The sequence below is a fragment of the Protomyctophum parallelum genome (genome assembly GCF_964188405.1).
Source record: "Protomyctophum parallelum genome assembly, chromosome: 1".
Taxonomy (NCBI): Eukaryota; Metazoa; Chordata; class Actinopteri; order Myctophiformes; family Myctophidae; genus Protomyctophum; species Protomyctophum parallelum.
The window spans coordinates 25163820-25183864 of NC_139697.1; the positions used below are offsets into that span (position 1 = coordinate 25163820).

At 43.6% G+C, this 20045-nt stretch overlaps 1 protein-coding gene across 1 annotated transcript in view; it reads left to right on the forward strand.

Moving 5' to 3' along the window:
* The window catches only part of khdrbs3 (KH domain containing, RNA binding, signal transduction associated 3), a 128331-nt gene that overhangs the window by 95968 nt on the left and 12318 nt on the right, over positions 1-20045 (forward strand). The window contains exons 6-7 of the mRNA XM_083762273.1: positions 4326-4524; positions 15324-15406. Coding sequence (XP_083618399.1) covers positions 4326-4524; positions 15324-15406 — 282 coding nt within the window. The remainder of the gene's footprint in view (positions 1-4325; positions 4525-15323; positions 15407-20045) is intronic.

Below are 20045 nucleotides of genomic sequence, written 5' to 3' on the forward strand. Positions count from 1 at the left end.
GGCCTTTCCTTCTGAAGCTGACTCCTTGTGTTTCGCTCATGCGGACTGCTCTTGTATACAGGCTGACTGAAAAGGCTCATAACTCTAAATCTACGGAGCTCTCCATGGTTTTGACAAATGGATACTGGATTAAGTGACATGAATCAAAAACAAGATTTCTGGTTTTGGCACACGGGGGAGAAACAGGCTAAAACCGAGACTTCGCGTTCTTGGCATGTTTTTTGTTAACCACTTCCAACCTAGCCTCGGAAACCCAGACGTTTTTATTTCCAGGGAAAAAAAAGTCTGGGGCAGACTCCACTTCAATACGGCATAGAGTAGCGCAAACGTCGATCACTCTCTGCTGATTTCTGATTGTCTGCACCTTTGTTAAATTGACGCACAGACGTACACACACACTCCTCTCTCTCTCTGTCGCGCAGCTGCGTCTAGATTGCCATAGAAAGCATAGGTGGACCCCAGGCTACTTCCAACCTGGCGTCCCTGTTCTTTTGCATGTCATTATAGGCAAACATATATAAAAAAGAGAAAGATAAACAAGGTCATATACAGTAGAGCGTGTTGCATTGCTCTGTGACAGAATGTAAATGGCTGCTGTTTGAATTACATTGTAATTACAGCCATGCGATGATGCGACAAGTTATGAGTTTATAGAGGCCATTCTTTTCCGCATGGCTTTTGGAGATTACAGCATGCATGTGGCAGCCACGTCTATAATAATTTTATTTAATAATAACTTTATTTATATAGCACCTTTCTATAGGCATGAGCCACAAAGTGCTGCACAGGAATAATAACTAGAAAATTCACAATAGAAAAACTATGATTAAATATGATTGTTTGTTTAGAGCACTTTGGGTGCCGGGGGAACTTTTCAGAATAATGGCGCTAGAGTGCCAAGCAGATAAGGGAGATTTTACTCTGAAAACCCCTGCCTTTCATGTGCCCCCAAAACCGGGAGGTGAAATGTTCCTTTAGTTATTTCGTCGTCGTAAAACTGATCTCTCGTTAGGAGCGTTAATATTCTAACCGAGATGCATGATGAAGTCAGAAATTATGTGAATAAGTCTATAATGGATGGTCATGTTTGTTTAGGGCACTGAGGGACGACGTAAGATGTCATGTGGCCGATATAAATACAGTGAGCGCCCATCACTTCACACAAGTGTGATTTTTGTGGGGCACTATAGCCCCCCCCTTATGTCCAGCTTTTGGTGTGTGTGCACAAACTTTGTCCTAACACAAATATTAAGATCCCATTGACAATGAATGGATATTTTTTACATCAGTGTCTATTTTATGATGTCCCCCTTTAGCCATGAAATGCGAGAGAGAAGATTTACGGCGTGCCCCAGATCTGTAATCTACAGCTCCATTAAAGATGAAATGGAAAGCAGTGAAACAGTGACCTGATAGAGGTCCCTCTGGGGGGGTTTCAGTGTATGAATAAAGTTAGTGCTGGAGATAGATCAGTGCGCTGGCTGCCTTTTTAAAAATGAAAACTCATTTGGGTGCAAAAAAATCAAGTTCTACGAGACCACCTGTCTATAGCTGTCATTATCGGTGGAACGGTTTTGAATTCACTGGCAACAGATCAGAACGCTGTGTTTTCACGCTTCTGCAGAAACTTCTCAATCATGATAATTAAAATTACCCCAGGAAGTTTTTCCTTTCCTTACTTTGTTTTTATTTAAAGGTACCCTAAAAAAAAAGTTATTTTCAACCGTGTTGGAATAACTCATACAATAAGGTGTGAACATTGCCACCTCTCACTCTTCCAAAGCAAGAATTCAACACTTACAGTGATTGTCAATCACATCATGATGCAACACAGTGAGCTTATCGAGATCCTAACACTACACTTTAACAGCAGGAGACCTTAGAGACCAACGGCAACCGTTGCTTGAATTTCATTGGCTATCGCCCACTATTGCCGGGCGACGTCGCCCAAAAGATGAAAAGATTTTTATCTTTTCGGCTGACGTTCCTCCGCCCACTTTTCGACCATCGCCCATGTTCGCCTGCTATCGCCTCTATCGCCATTCGCCAGTAGTTGCCGGGTCCCCATTGACAAATAATGCACTTCCGGAAAATTCGGCTGGCTGTCGCCGTAGGGTAATTATTTTTGGGGTAAAGCAGTTAATGGTGAGCTTGTAGTTCAGACCTGACCTGAAACTGTATTTATTTTGTTTACTAAAGAGCTTGAGGGACCAAATAGGTGTGTGCTCTTATCTCTGCCAGCCTTGCAATCAGATTGGCTCATAATACAATTACAAATATAATACAATTATTTCACCAACTATCACTTACATCCCCCTTTAATACAATATACTGTACATCTGCTGTGGTTGTAGGTGGTCTCCCTGCCCTTCCATTGAGACATTTTGACAGGTACAAATGATGTGGTCAAAGCATCCCCCCCACCCCTCCCTCCACCCTTTTGGAGCGTAAAAAGATTTTTTGTCAGAACATACACAGAATATATTTGAATAGAATCAACTTCATGGTCACAGTTTAAGTAAAGTAGTTTCCATCGTGTAACCACAAGAAAGGGGAGAGGGAACCAAGGGGTCCTCTTTTTCCACAAAATAAATGTACACACACACACACACACACACACACACGTACACACACACACACACACACACACACACACACACACACACACACACACACACACACACACACAGTATATATAGGGTGCCGTGTCATTAGTCAGAAGGTTCATTGTTCCGAAATTACTATCCCTATCTCTAACCCTAACCTAAACATAACCGCAAGCACGGGAGCAGTGCATGTTCGCCAACCTTAATGCATGTTCGGACTAACGGGACTTCGGATCTCTGGGCAGTCCCCATAATGGTGAATTGTAGATCGGCTGTTTTCAGTGAATAGTTAGTAGATCAGCTATTTTCAGTGTTGAGACTAAAACAGGCTAACTACTGTGTCGTTCCACTCAGACTGCAGTGATCCAGACAAAATATCAAACATGTCTGAAAATGATCAGGACAGCCCTGAGTGTCTGTGAGCAAATCGGCAGGCTTAAGACTGGATCTTTAAACCGCTTACACTAGCGCAGTGTTTCTCAAAATGTTTGGGGCCAGCTTCCCCCACACACCCAATTAAAATGTAGGCTACGTTTCTGCTCTGAACATGTAGTCTATTATTGTATTACACCATTGTACGTGGTGTGTCAACCCCCACCCCCATACTCCCAAAATCATATTGATTATCTTGATTACATTGTAGTCTGAGTCCAGCTTATTAAGTGTGACACAACCAAAACCCAACGGAACCAAAAACCCACTCAAACATTATCTTTCCGACATATCCAGTAGTGGAAAGTAACTAAGTACTTTTACTTAAGTACAATTTTGAGGTATTTGTACTTTACTTGAGTATTTCCAATTTCCAGTACTTTGACTTCTACTCCACTACATCTCAGAGCCACAATGCGTTGCAACGCGACGCATTGTTGAGCTTGTAGATCGGCTATTTTCAATAGATTTTCTACACATTTTGAACTTGTGAAATTGCACTTTCTGCACAATTAGTACTTTTACTTTTAGTACTTTAAGTAGTTCAGTTCAGTTCAGTTTATTTATTTTGGTCATTAAAAACAGATTTATACAGTGCCTGCTTTGTTTTTTGCAAAAGAAACATTGACCAAAAAGGTGTAGGCTGAAGCCTAAGCTTATTGTGCAAATAGTTAAATATAACATATAGCTAACATAAATTATATAAATGGCTTTCATAGGTGAAATAATACAACAAAGAGAAGTCAATTTTGATGCCAATACTTTTGTACTTTTACTCAAGTACATTTTCAATTCCGTACTTTTACTTGTAAAGAAGTAGTTCCCCCCCCCCCCCGAGGACCCCCATAAGGAAAGATTTGTACGGCTCTAGCAGTGATTTTCAACCATTTTCATGTTCTGCCCTGTCTGTACTCAGTGTACTGTACTGTTCTTTCATCTAAAATCTTCCCAAATACCTTCAGCTCTAGCTCCAAAAGAAGTGTGTCCAAACTTACAAAAACATATTATGAATTGACCCCTTTGGCCCAATTTCATCAACAGTGAAAGTAGCAGATCCTACTGTCAAGATGTGAGCTTGTATAAAAAAATATATATCAGAAAATTGCTATAATTCGTTAGAATTCATTAGAATACAAAACTTGTATGAGTCGTGACCCATAAAAAAAATGGGGAGCCGACTCGTTGTTTGTCAAACACTGATTTCCTAGTGCATACCGCACAGTCGATGAAATGCTAAACGGGTCTTTGATCTAAAAGCCCGTGGCCGTTTGTCTTGTTTGGTTCCAGGAGTCGAGGAGGAGTCCCTCCCCTCCACGCCGCTGTGCCCCGTGGCGTGGCGCCCAGAGGCGCCCCACCCAGCCGGGTACCCTCCAGGGTACCCTCCACCAGAGGGAGAGGTGTGCCCGCCCAGAGAGCCCGGGGCGCACCCCCGCCGGCCGGATACAGACCGCCACCGCCCGTCGTACAGGACGCGTACGGCGAATACGTAAGTATATGCACGCACGCACTCACACAGAGACACACGTGCACACATGATGACGAGTATAAATGCTATCCCTAACCTGAGTTTAACTAAAACATCGTCCTCACAATCTCTTGAAATCTACTACTGTATGCTTGAGGAGGGGAATAGAAATAAACACACTGTGTGTGTGTGTGTGTGTGTGTGTGTGTGTGTGTGTGTGCGTGTGTGCACATGTGTGTTTGTGTGTGTGTGCACATGTGTGTTTCTGTAATGCGGTAAAGTGCACATTGCAAAGCCTCCCCCCCCCCCCTTTCAACACGTGGCCTTGGCGTAAAGAGGGGTGCCCAAGTGTCTGCTGCCGGTATTACATCTTTCTTTTGGAGTTGCAGGGCTTTTGTGCCTTTTCCCATTCTTAAGGGAACCGTGCGTAAAAATATCAACAGCTGCCAGAAATGAATACATTAGGCTTGGAGTCAGGCCCTTTGTGCACTTGCCAGGAGACTCCCGCTGCACACTGTCAGAGCAGGTTCCCCCAGGACATTGGCACCGACGTAGCATATTTAGCAGATAGAGGGTGAGGGGAGGTGGCCCCGCTGCTGGAGAATTGCCCCGGCAGCCCATACCTAACAACATCTGACAGGTTTATTCAGGGGTCGCAAATTCAAATGCGTCGGAGGTCACACCGAATGACTCCTGGACCAGCTGTTTGCCATCATTGCCACCGTTGTTAAACCTGCGTGCCCCCCCCCCCGCCCCTCAAGGCATCTGCACCTGTGTGTCTGAGTCGGAGGGAGAGGAGAAAAAAGTCCCCCCGCAAACATCTGCCACATGATAAATCTAACCACATCGCGGCGAATTAGAGGCTGAATGAGTTGCTCTCCATGGTCCTGAATGCATGCCCCCTACCCCCTACCCTCCCGAATTGTTTTCTTCATTTAGTGCTAACAAATGGGGTCTTGTATTCATCAGCAAAATGACGCAGATATACGCCGCTGTCGAGTGGAAACCTTGTAAGAAACATCCTGTTTTCCAATTATTTAGTCACAAGCTATTGTTAACCCATTCTTTACGGGAAGTCGGGAACCCCTTTTGGTGTATAAGCATTATGTTATACTTTAGCTATCGAAAAATAGCAAGTTCATAGTGCGGCACTCGGTGCCGCGCTATGAACTTGTAGGTCTGCTATTTTTGAAAAATCGTGAAATTGTGCCTTTTTTGAGAACCACTGATACAGAAACATGAGGTTTTTCAGAAAACGTCAGGCCTAAATGGGTTAATACTTTTAAAGCCCAGCGACAACTATCATAGAAGATATTAATGTTGAGCTATAGGGTGAAGGGTTTGTGAATTTAAAGAGGAAGATTCAGGCAGATAAACATAACAGGAGGCCTATAGACAACAGCCCAGGCTCTAGCCCACCAGCAGGGCAAAGAGACCCAGAGCACCAATGTCTAACCCATCTCATACAGTACATGGAGATGTTCACCTAAATGGTCATTGCTATACTAAGTACCAGTACAAAAATGCTGACTGGGTAAGATAATAAGAGCGTCCATACTGACACGTGTAGGCTTGTTACACTTATGGACACCATCAATGGTTGTCCATAAGAGAATAGTGATTGTGAAATAGGGAAGGAGTATATTGTAGTATAGAAATAGACCGTGGGACAGTTGTTGAATGACAGCAACAGGAGTTTATAAATATATAGCGAAAATATCAGATCTACAAGCTCACAACACGTTGCACTGCGATGTAAGCTTGTAGATTTCCACATAATCGTACGATGCAGAGTAGGGCATCAATTGACCAAATAAATTAACAAATGATTTCCACCTGCCAGCGATGATATTTTTGTTGCCCATGTTTGTGGCCTACATTATATTTATTTGGGTTGAACATTTTCCACCGTGCCTGTTGGACTTAATTCTTCTCTTGCTGTGTGGCATGGCCGTGAGCCAACACATTACTTTGCTGGAAGCATGTAGCCTGCCCTGGCATTAGTTAGGTCTCCTCCCTGGGCACACGGTTGGGCGGCCATTACTGCCATTTTCGTCCCGGACGATGTCGTCATGTCATAATACGTTCTCATCTGGTTAGCTTTACATACTCTGCTTCCATCAATGTCCATTGTTTGTTTTGTATATCAGTATCAAATTGTCCTGAATCCAATTGTTACCAAACAAAATCACGGCAAAATGACATTATTTCAGTCTTGGGAGCCCTTAGTCAGACCTGAGAGGGGAGCGTGATTGCAGCCAAATCGCATTTCATGTAATTCATTAGTCGCTTTGGGATCCTGTTTTATACCTGCCGCTAATCCCATTGGAGGAGAATTAGTCATAATGTAATTCTGTGATTCAGAAATGTAGTCTGTAGCCTATGTTTTTTTAATTTGATGCCAAGCCACAGAGACATGCACTCAAAAGGTTGCGACTTGAAAAGCATTCATTTTAACCAAGCTGTATATGTTCATGGGAAACTGACAGAAAAAGACTCCCTCGATGCATAAACTATTAAGGAAGGCTCCTTCAACAGAGACTAAGAAAGTAGTATTTTGCACATTGCAAACATACAGGAGGCAACATTTAGAATAGATTGGTTGGTTAATGGTTCTGGTGAGCCGGGCAGATACCTCTTATATCCATACAGTATGCCTGTCTGCCAGCCAGCCAGCCTGCAGCCAGACAGCAGACAGCGTTTTTTGTAATTTAATGCCATCATACTCCAGTGTCACCAAAAAGTAGCTAAAACAGGCAGACCTACAAGCTCAAAACGTGACTCAAATGTGATGCGTTTTGCAACAGTTTTGGACGTATATGATGTTTCACTTTTCCACCCAAAAGCAACTACCACATCTGTTTGAATTCATGCCAGATGAAAGGGTCTAATCCCTTGGGATGGGGGGGCGGGCGGGCGAGCCATGAGTAATGCAAGTGGGTCAGTATTGTTGACTTTCAAGTCGTCTCAATACAGTAATCCAGTCTGAGCGTAATGAGTCATATCATTCTAGTTGACAGCGGTGGCATCATGAATGAATGACCTGCGCCTCCCCCCCCCTATACAACATGACAAGGACAGCCAAGGGTGCTGGAATTGACTCCTCTGAAGTGTGATTTGTCCCGTGAGCAATAATGATTCTTGCACGGTTTGAAAGGTTGTTTTGAAACTGTGTGTGTATAGCCTTCCTCCTTGGGCATATTTAGTCCAGGGGCCAACACTGATATATATTTTTGGGGCTTTTTTTTGCCTTAATTTGATAGTGTACAATAGACTAATCTCAAGAACATATTCTGTGGCTGTGCTGCGCTACCGAATCTGTCAGCAAGGCCATTCCAGAATGTGTACTGTATACTGTTGATGAAAGGGTAAGCATGTATTATTATGGCGACACATTGAAGTTGTACAGTTTTTAGATAGTGATCATGTATGAATTGCGGAGTGGAACAGATTATGTGCTGCGCTACCGAATCTGTCAGCAAGGCCATTCCAGAATGTGTATATACTGTTGATAGTGGGAATGAAAACACAGGCGCACCACAGGAAGTGGAGGGCTGAGCCAAACGGGCCAACATAATGTTAAGCCCTACACACACCGTCTGCGAACGCCGCGCGTCAAAACCTCCATTATTTACAATGAACCTATCCCACACCGGCGGCGTCCGACGCGCGTTCACGCCTCGCCTGACGCTCCGATACGCCACTGTTCTATTTGCCAGGCGTTGCCGCGGGGCAACGCCTGTGCCGCGTCGCTGCGCACCCGGTGTGTGTTGGGCTTTATACACACTTCTACTGGGGCCCCGCCCCCCGGAGGAAACAAACAGCAGAGGGTGCTGTTTCTTCTTTTTTTGCCGATGGGTTCCAAGATTGACAGTAGTCGGGATCGGTTTAGCAGCCTAGGTGTAGGACGTCTACGCCAGCCGTCTGGGCCACCAATTTTGTAACTTAATGACAGTTATTACATGGCTTGGTTGGACAATCGCTGAATTTGGCGGTCTGTTATTTCTGGATAATGGACACTTAAGGAATACTTTGCCTCGGTTATCTTGAACCTTATTTTTAACCTCCCGACAATGACCATCACACACACACACACACACACACACACACACACACACACACACACACACACACTCTCTATAGCTGTGTGTCTGGTCAGTCTAGCCGTCAGTCAGTAGTCAGTCGGCTAGACTCCTAAAAAATAATAAAATGGATCAGACAATGTTGCAACTAGATAAACAAGCCTATTGTCTGCAGTCTGAATCTGGGGGAAAGGTTTCATAGAAGTATTGCTTACCACTTTAGCCCCATACATTGTTGAGTGGTGTCCCCCAGGGCTGTATACTGGTGGCTTTTCTGTTTGCTCTCTACATTCAATTTCTTCACTGAAAATAGCTCGTCAGCTAGATCAGCTATTTTCTGCACGTTTTCTCCAGAATTCAGATGCTGGGGTGTAAGTGGTTAATTTATACTTTATATTTAAATAGCAAATCCACAAGCTCACAACGCGTCGCATTGCACCGCCTTGTGAGCTTGTAGATCGGCTAGCATCCTATGACAAAGTATAAATTGGACTTGTACCATCTACAGTAATTATACTCCTGTAGAGGAAAGGCCTCGTCAAAACTGCTGACGCGTATACTGGCAGCCAATTATAGGAGATCACGTTGAAAGAATAAAGACAAATATGGCCATTTAATGGCCCTATTTAAATAAATTTGATGCGTAGTCTGAGATGGCAAAGTGACCCTGAGTTGCAGGCCAGAGCTGGCCAACTACAGAGACCAAGTATTACTTTACTACTGTATAGGGTTCAAGTGTCAAGGACAGTTGTGCGATGGCGTTTACAGTTTACACAGAACGTCTGCAAACGCCTCCACCTGTTCTACAGAGGGCAGCCCTCGAGTGGAAGTGAGAGGGAACTGTTCAACCACCAACATAAACCAATGAGTACAAGAAACGAGCATGTCCATTGTTGCCGAGTGCCATCAGCTGATGATAACACCATGATGACACATGCTGACTGCAGTGCCCTGATGAGTGCCTGTGGGAGTGCAAGTGAAAAAACAACACGGGACCTAATCATAGTAATCATTGTCACCTTGTGAGAAGCTGGCATGGGTGTGACGACGCTGTGTCACAGCAGTAGGCATATTATTATGGCGACACGTTGAAGTTGTACACAGTATTTAGATGGTGATCATGTATGAATTGCCGAGTGGTGGACTAGAGGCAGCAGGGCGCTGAAGAATAATTTCCCTGGTGACAGACAGGAGGCATATTAATTAATAGATACTTTTCTTCAATTTTCTTTTATATTTTTCCTCTCTGTGTTGGGAGTCATTTATGTAATACTTGGAATAAGACCTAAAAATCAGTGCGTGGGCAACAACACGTGCAATGCCTGCGAATTGAGTGATTCTGAAATAACTGTCATGTAATGTGCTGCGAACAAGTCCGCTGCCTCCAGCCTTTTTTCCTCATGTCACACGGCAAAGTCCACAATGTTAATTTAACTTGGAGAGAATGCAAATGCGTAGTTTGGGAGTGGCATATTGTCGGTATCAGCCGGTAACACGCGGGAGTCTGTCCCCGTTACAATGCGCTAGACCCCTGGGAGATGGAGTCTATCCCTGTTACAATGCGCTATAGACCCCTGGGAGATGGAGTCTATCCCTGTTACAATGCGCTAGACCCCTGGGAGATGGAGTCTATCCCTGTTACAATGCGCTATAGACCCCTGGGAGATGGAGTCTATCCCTGTTACAATGCGCTATAGACCCCTGGGAGATGGAGTCTGTCCCCGTTACAATGCGCTAGACCCCTGGGAGATGGAGTCTATCCCTGTTACAATGCGATATAGACCCCTGGGAGATGGAGTCTATCCCTGTTACAATGCGCTATAGACCCCTGGGAGATGGAGTCTATCCCTGTTACAATGTGCTAGACCCCTGGGAGATGGATTGTTGAGGTGGAGCGCACACCATCAGCTCCCAGTACTTCCCGCACGACTTGCCGCACCCAAGCCGTGCTACTCATTCGCTGAGTTGGCTGTGCCCGGGATCGAACCCATGACCTTGTGGTCCAAAGGCGAGAGCTCTACCGACTGAGCTACCCGGACACAAGCAAGCTGCCCTAATAGTGTTTGATTTTGGGGCATGAATAATATATATATTAGAAGCTTTTAATCCAGAATTGGTCGATGTCACCATGGGTCACATACTGTACTGTACAAAAAAATGAAATTAACAAAACTGTACAAACAAATAACTTTCAAAAGGGCACATTGCTGTTCAGAGGGCAAAAGGGCAGGTGCTCTAGCACCACCTTGTGTATCTGTGCGGGTCCATTTGGTTCCATTTGTATATGTATTATTATATTATATATATATTATTATTATATATGTACAATTTTGTGAGTGTCTTGTAAGCCCGTGCGGGCTGGGCATCTTATGATGTAGGACACTTTAATAAAAACTCTATCTATCTATGTACACACTCATAGTTCAATGAACACCGAGTCTTTGACTCCCCCCTATCTGTTACAGCGGCATTGTAAAGCGCCGTGGCACGGCTGTGATACTGTTGTTCTAACACGCCGTGCCAGGCCCTCTGTAAGTCTTCAGTGGCCTCAGAGGGCAGTCCTTATCTTTTAACAACACGCCTTTCAGCCATATCCACTGGCATACAAATGAAAGGCTCACTTAGGGAGGGGGAGGCTGCCCTCCTCTCTCCCGGTCTCCATTTTTTAAACACCCTCCACCACTCCCTCCCTCCCGCCCTCCCTCCTCACTGTCACACTAATCCGGTTTTAGAATTGGATACGTTAACAGCACTGCACCCTTGTCTCTATTGTGCTCTCTACAGCAGTTTTTTCTTCAAGCAAACGCTATAACCAGTATGAATGACTTGAACGCTGTTAGCGCTGTCGTCTGCTGCCTTCCACCCCGACACTGGGAAGATGTGTGCCTACAGAGTATTGCCTGAGAGTAGGCAGTACTCTCTGAGAGTAGGCAGTACTCTCTGAGAGTAGGCAGTACTCTCTGAGAGTAGGCAGTACTCTGAGAGTATGCAGTACTCTGAGAGTAGGCAGTACTCTCTGAGAGTAGGCAGTACTCTCTGAGAGTAGGCAGTACTCTCTGAGAGTATGCAGTACTCTCTGAGAGGATGCAGTACTCTCTGAGAGTATGCAGTACTCTCTGAGAGTATGCAGTACTCTCTGAGAGTATGCAGTACTCTCTGAGAGTATGCAGTACTCTCTGAGAATATGCAGTACTCTCAGAGTATGCAGTACTCTCTGAGAGTACTGCATACTCTCAGAGTACTGCCTACTCTCTGAGAGTATGCAGTACTCTCTGAGAGTAGGCAGTACTCTCTGGGAGTAGGCAACACTCTCTGAGAGTAGGCAGTACTCTCTGAGAGTAGGCAGTACTCTCTGGCAGTAGGCAGTACTCTCTGCGAGTAGGTAGTACTCTCTGAGAGCAGAGAGTAACAAAGTAAAGAACCCTGATTGTCATTTTTAGCCTCGTTGACGAGATTCACAAAACGAGCACGTCTCTCCTCCCTCTCTGGGTTCTCTTTTACAAACTCAATTACAACGTGTTGTCTAGGCTAATGAACAGAAATAACATGTTGCTGTTAAAGTTTATTGTGGTCCTTAACACATCACCATGCCTGACCAATGGGAGTGGACAGCACCGGACGAGAGGATCAGTCCAGAGAGCGGGATTCCGTCAACACTAATTGTATCAGGTGTTGCTACTGTAGATGTTATTTAGACAGATGCTACCATTGTAAACTTGTTATCCTACTCTTTTATTTTAGGCACTACACTGCTGTTCTCTCTGCACTTACTCATGTGACTAATTGTTGTTTGTCTGGCACTAAGTTGATCCGTGACAAAGCTGTGGCTCCATCTCTCGATTGTTATTCTAGGAATATTTTGTATTTATATTATCATACGTTCCCTTCACCCTTCATCTTGGTGAGATTGCTATCATCATAGCAGGCTTGTTTATCTTGTTTATACACTGTAACACAGCGATCTTTAAATGACTGGAAAAATCCACTCCTCCGAGTCTTTGAGAGCATTTGTCTTTCACAAGAAATACATTAATGAAATATAACATGAATGGAGCAGGAAAACGTACCAATACTTGGTATTATTATTATTATTATTGCGAATGTAGGTCGCAGATTACTATGAAATACTGCAAAACTGGACCGTCAGTCAGGTCCATAAGTAAGTCAACAAAATCTACTATTTTCATAAATACTGTATGATGATGAATACTAATGATTATCATTAGGCCTGACGTCTAAATAAATAAAAAGTTCTCTGAAATAATCTATATTCAAAGATTTGTGCCACATTTTTCAAAAATAGCAGACCTACAAGCTCGTAGCGCGCCACGAGCTTGTAGATCTGCTATTTTTCAATGGCTAAATAATGCTTAGTTAAAACACCAAAACGGGTTCCCGTCCAGAATGGGTTAAGTGGACTCCATTAAAAAAAATATATGTAGACATGCGCACAGATGAACTTCAAATGGCCTATTCGTTCCTGTTGACTTTGTGTGTGCCAAGTCCAAAATCTTTTCCTCTTCCCAGAAGGTCTTTATCCTCCAAAACAAGATAATATCACTTTTTTAGTTTTTTTCCTTAACTTTATTCATAAACAACAAACTAAATAGTTTGCAAGTGAAATGAGTTAACAAGAGAGACTTGACAGCATTCACAAGAGCCAAAAAGCTGAGCTGAGCAAAAAAAAACATGTCTGTAATTGCCTGCTGGTGTGGGCACAAGTGAAACACACATTCTGACTAACAATCTGTTTTAAAAAGGAAACACCGAAATGGAGAAAAAAACTGGTGAGAAAAATAACCGAATGCTTGTGCTTGTACCAAAATGACAACGGACTGGAGTCCCAAAAGACATACTTTTACAACGGAGCCACTCAGTAACAAGCAAGTATAGTTAGCGTACCATAGCGCTCCTGTTAACAAGTATAGTTAGTGTACCATAGCGTTACCTGTTACTTAACAAGTATAGTTAGTGTACCATAGCGCTCCTGTTAACAAGTATAGTTAGTGTACCATAGCATTACCTGTTACTTAACAAGTATAGTTAGTGTACCATAGCGCTCCTGTTAACAAGTATAGTTAGTGTACCATAGCGCTCCTGTTACTTAACAAGTATAGTTAGTGTACCATAGCGCTCCTGTTACTTAACAAGTATAGTTAGTGTACCATAGCGCTCCTGTTACTTAACAAGTATAGACAGTTAGTGTACCATAGCGCTCCTGTTACTTAACAAGTATAGTTAGTGTACCATAGCGCTCCTGTTACTTAACAAGTATAGTTAGTGTACCATAGCGTTACCTGTTACTTAACAAACTTCCCTCATACCCAATTTGTGTTCTGGCGGATTAAAGATAAAAGACTAAAATTCAAACAATGTCATTTTGGCAAATGCATGTTTCTAATCAGGCATTAGGGCCTTTAATAAGAATACAGGGACGCGATGATGAGTACTTTTCTGGTGTGCTTGCCGGATGGGGCCACGTTCCCATTCCGAGCGTGCAAATCGTTTGGCAGATGGAATTAGCGAGAAGAAGCGCGCGGGGGGACAAGAGACGTGTCACTGGGGGTCGATGTCTTTTGTGGAACATAAGTCTCATTTATCCCAAATTAGGACGGGTGCGGCTCTGTTCCCGTTTGATGTTCCTCTCGGATGGCGCTCGGGGTCGGGGGGGGATGGGGGAACGGGCGTGGGTGTGGTGGTGTCGGGGATTGTGATGGGAGGACGGTGGGGTGGCGGGGGGGAGGGGGGGTTGCAGACTGCCAGAGCGCAGACAGATGTTCAAGGCTCATCCTTTGAGCCGGCTATGAAACGCAGCCAGGATGCCTGGGTCTTGACATTTTGGCCGTCAACTCACTTGACACTAAGAGAAGGGCAGAGACGAGGGCGGCTTCGCGGTGACGGTGGTGCCGGTGTGTGTGTGTGTGTGTGTGTGTGCGTGTGTGTGTGTGCCAGGGCGCTGCATGCCATGCTGCTGACACAGTCAGTCACCGGTGCCAGGAATAGAATGCCTACGTACTGTACAGTGTACGCTAGTGCACACGTATATACCTCTCCTTTTGTGTTACAGCCAGTGGTGGAAAATACCACATTTTTTTACTTAAGTAAAAGCAATACTGTGATGTAGAAATACTCTGTTTAGGTATAAAAATGTACTTCAAGTACAAAAAGTAGAAAAGTACTTGTTATCCAGAATGTCCCATAATCCATTTCACAAGTTTTCAAAAATGTTTCAAAAAGTATGAAAATGGCTGATCTACAAGCTAACACTGTCGCATCGAGACGCATTGTGAACTTGCTATTTTCAAATGGCCGAAATGTATACAGTAGGGCTGAAGTGGGTAATGTATGTTTTGTGATAATAATCAAAATTTACAAAAAAGTTACTAGTAACTAAAGTGTTTAAATAATTGTAGTGGAGTAAAAATACAATATTTGCCTCTGAGGAGTAGAAGAAAAAGTACTGACGCATGTGTGCTTGTAGATCTGTTGACGAAATTGTCAATACATTTAGTCTTAGTAATCATAGCTTAGTTTTCATTTAGTTTCCATTTAGTTTCCCTCAGTGAAAAAAGGTAGTCGACGAACATTTTTCTTCTTAGTTTTAGTCGACGAAAACAACACTGGTTGGTGTAATGGCGATCAAAAATGCACTTTTCAGCTTTTGCCTCGTTCTGCTGTCATGATGTGATTACTATCATTTGTCCCTATTAGTATTGTTTTCTCTTCTTCTTTTTTTAGGACTACGAAGACGGATATGGAACAACCTATGACGACCAGGGCTACGAATCCTACGACACCAGTTACAGTACTCAAGGACAGAAGTAAGTACTGTACCTCCTCCAAAAACCTTCCTATGAATCCAAGACACCAGTTACAGTACTCAAGGACAGAAGTAAGTACTGTACCTCCTCCAAAAACCTTCCTATGAATCCTATGACACCAGTTACAGTACTCAAGGACAGAAGTAAGTACTGTATACAGTACTTACCTCCTCCAAAAACCTTCCTATGAATCCTACGACATGCACCAGTTACAGTACTCAAGGACAGAAGTAAGTACTGTACCTCCTCCAAAAACCTTCCCGTTGATGTTGGGCTATACTTGCTTCTGTACACACAGACCAACCACAATCAGTCGTGACTTGATAACCTTAAAAAAAAAAAAAGATCAAATAAAAGATAATTTCATCTTCTAATTTTTATCTTTTCATTAAAGATAAAATGTCGTCTTGAGGTCTTGAAATGCCAGCCTGTGTGTAAGGTGAATACGAATGAGAATGTAATTCCTGCCGTTGTCGACAGGATTTCCAGACCACGTGCTTTTGCAGACACAACGCGTATTATGCAAAGTGTGCCGGTCGTGAATGTTACTTTTTTATTTTTTTATCCCACGATTTTTGTAACAAATTCTTTCACCCATAGAAGCCCCCGGTTTGAATCCGACTAGAGGCTGTTTGCTGCATGTCACCCCTTGCTTTCCAATCTCTCTCTCTCTCCCTCTCTCTCTGAAATAAAGCAGATATGTCATAAAAATAACTTAAAAAATATGTAATGTCGTTGTGAGCTTATTAGATCAGCCATTTTCTAATCTATAAAATATAGGCTATATTTGTATTAATAATCTAAATTTGTAAAGGTATGGGATGTCATTATGCCAATTAATCCCAACGCATTGCCAATTAATCACAACTGGTGAGCTTGTACTGTAAAAGAGCTATTTTCTGCAAAGCAAAAAAACATGAATGAATTTTCACAACACTTATGACAGTGCTGGCAAGGAAGTCTATGAAGCTGTCTATGTAATCTATGAAAAAGTTTAAACTGCAACACAATTTGAATACAATATGTGGTGGTGTCCCTGCTTAGTGTCTCGTTGAAGACTCCTGCCGTACATCATCCGTATCACGAGTTAACCCATTTAGACCTGACGTCAAAACAGTTTTCTGAAATATGTCATGTTTCTATATCGTTGGTGCTCAATTTTTCATGTCAAGGACCCCCAGAAACTAATTGGCCACCGACCACCATCTGAAAATATGTTGTTCCAGGGACCCCAAAGAAGCAATGATTTGAGTTAAAAACGTTCGCTCTGAAAGAATATACATTCAAAGATTTGGACTACATTTTCATGATTTTTCAAAAATGGCAGACCTACAAGCTCGTAGCGCGGCACTCGGTGCTGCGCTATGAATGGGCTAAGGCGAGTTGAGGAGTACAACAAAAGGTTAAACCGCGAGGGCCGGGGATGTAAAGGACATCATGTTACACACCGCTACAAGATGGATAAAACGGGGCGACGCCCTAGCGGCACGAAGCAAGGAGGCTTTTTGACCTTATGTGACGCTGCGAGGGTGATAGCTCCCTGGATATAAGAAAATCAATACACTGCATTTAGCCGTGCTGGAGGCACTGTTAAATGGGACCAACCTGCTACCTAGACAGTTTGTTTTGCATTGACACCGGACAGCGGTAAACACAGTGGAGAGCTACGTAACACACTTTTTGGATTGAAAGAGCGGTTTTAAAATGAAGCTAATCGATCAGGCTGGCTAATTATCTGAAATGAATTAGCCGGGATCGCATGGTGGACGGACGCAATAGGAACACTTTCATTTTTAAACCCTCATGAGCCCCTCGGTCTTAAGTATTACTTCATTATTACACAGTGGTGGATAGTATAGAGTACTGTATGTACTCGAGTACTGTAGTCCACAAGGGAATGATTGTAATTGCAGAATTATTTCTTTGCACCTGTCAGTGCCGTCACTTTGGGGAGGGGGGGGGGGTAAAGAAAAATGGGTAAAGAAAATAATTGGTAAGGGTCCACTCTACAGTAAACAGAAAAGAAGGAGTGCTTGTACTAATACTTGGAGTGCCAAAGATTGCTTTGAAGGTGTTTTATGTTTTTTGTATAGGCGACACACACACACACACACACACACACACACACACACACACACACACACACACACACACACACACACACACACACACACACACACACACACACACACACACACACACACACACACACACACACACACACACACACACAAAACATATTATTCTGCCCCTTGTTATTTTTGTTTTTGTCAGAGGGATGTTCAATGGCTTCTTTTGTGCTTGTGTCACCCAGACCATGTTTTATTCTCTCTCTTTTTGGAGCAGATTTTCTCTCCCCCCTTGTCTGTGTCTCTTTCTCTGCTTCCACTCTGTCTTCTTATTCTTCCATGTTGAAGTGTCTGTTAGAAGTAGAGATCCTCATTGTGGGTCTGAAGGCAGACTGGTCTTCCAGCATATATAGCGGCCGTTTGTTTAAAAGCCGTTCTTGATGTGAATAGTCGTGTGATGCTTGGGCAGAAGACAAATGGTCTCCGTCACAAAAAAAGCCGGAGACCTCTGAAAACTCTGAGATTTTCCTACATTATCTGTACAGAGACAAGCCCAACTAATGGGCCACCAACACAGGAGACCGCTGTGTCTCCTCCAGAGACAGCTCTGGTTTTCACTGCTTTGTTTTTCCTCTTTTTATTGTGTGTGTTTCCCCCATACGCCCCGCGTTTTGTCTAACGAGTTTGCAGTATTGCGAGCTGGCACGGCGGACACGTATTATAATGAATAGCAGCATAGCACTCTGTCCTACCAGCGTCTGTGAGCACACTTTGTGTGCGGCACAGTGTTTCCGTTTTGTCAAGTTTTGTCCTGTAAACGCTACGATATATTTGGCATTAATTAGAGTTTGGACGGGAATAACAAATGGCACGCTGAGTGGGATTGTCAGGTAAAGGGCTTGAGATTTCCTGAATTCATATTTCACCGACAGACATTACTAGGGCAAACAGGAAAAAAGGGAAAAAAAAGGGGGGGGGGGGGAGATTTTAACGTAGCTGTACTGAACAGAGCAAGGTTATCCTATCCCACCAACCGCATAAATTAACCACTTAAACCCTATGTACAGTGCATCGTTGACTGGGGTTCCCCCGGGGGTCTGTACTTGCCCCCTCCCCAACACCAAATTTCTTAGCACAAAATAGCCGGCTACAAGCTGACCACAGGTCACCTTGCAGCGCATTTTGAGCTTGTAGATAGGCTATTTTCCAACAAATGTTCACCTATTACGACATGCCCAGAATAGAGACGCTGGGGTTCATATTCCCAGCCCTTCCATTCATCACATTTCTGGTGGACAAAGGTCTGGCCTCTTTGCCTTCAGCCTGAGGGGAGTGATGGCGGCACCGATCCCAGCTGGAGAACTGTATAAGCCCTGAACAGAGGGAGGCCACACACACACACACACACACACACACACACACACACACACACACACACACACACACACACACACACACACACACACACACACACACACACACACACACACACACACACACACACACACACACACACACACGCACGTGCATACGTTTTATTAACAATGCCTCGCAACGCCTAAGGAACTCCAAGACCAGTATATCTGAGCTTTAAGTGTGTGGAAGGGCTTCCACACCAGTGTTGGGCATCGTTACTTTCTAAAGTAACGTCGTTAGGTTACTGGATTACTGCCCATAAAAATAATCCCTTACCGTTACAGATTACCTTCTGAGAAAAGTAACAAGTTAGATTATTTTCCGTTATTTTCCGTTACCAGACAATTAAAACCCTTTTTTTTTATGCTTGCGCAAGTTGGTTACATTGTATTAGGCTACTGCCTACCGTCATTGCGCCGCATTATCACGGCCCGGTTAAAAACGAGAATGATACACACCATGAACTGACCATAGACAATATCCCCTTTACAGCTCTCTCTTTATTAACGATAACGAATATAAGTCGCCACAATCGCCAGCCTATAAACGTAGGACTGGACAGAAAGAGCTAGTGCAGAGAGTACAGACAATACCATACTAGGCTGTTGCGCTGTGCTCTGATGCCCTCTCCACGCCGCGCACCGTGGCGCATGAACAACAATAACAACTCCACGTGGACCCACGACGACCCACGTATGAATTAGATAGTTTATAAGAAATGGCACGGCGGCCAACGTAATTCCAAAGTGTTTAGCCTACATTGTTTAAGTCATAGACGCATGCGGTTTTTATGAACTTTGGCTAAAAGCATGTTGTTATTATTATTCCACTACCACCCGGCACTTCTAGTTGAGTAGACTGTCATGGCAGCTGGCTACAACCGAAACAACTTCCTCTTCCTCTTCAAAATAAAAGCTGCTTGTAACAATACTTTTATTTCTTAAGTGAACTACAGGATGTAGTAGACGCAGGATGTATAGTACATGGTATAGTGGGCTTGGAAGGATACATCACACAGAAGGCAGGAGAAATAAACTCCGCAGGCAGTCGGGGCTTTATTATTTTTTAAATCTTGCCAACAGAATGAACAGGGACACATTATAATAACGGGATTACTTTTTTGGAAAAGTAACTAAGTAACTAACTACTAAATT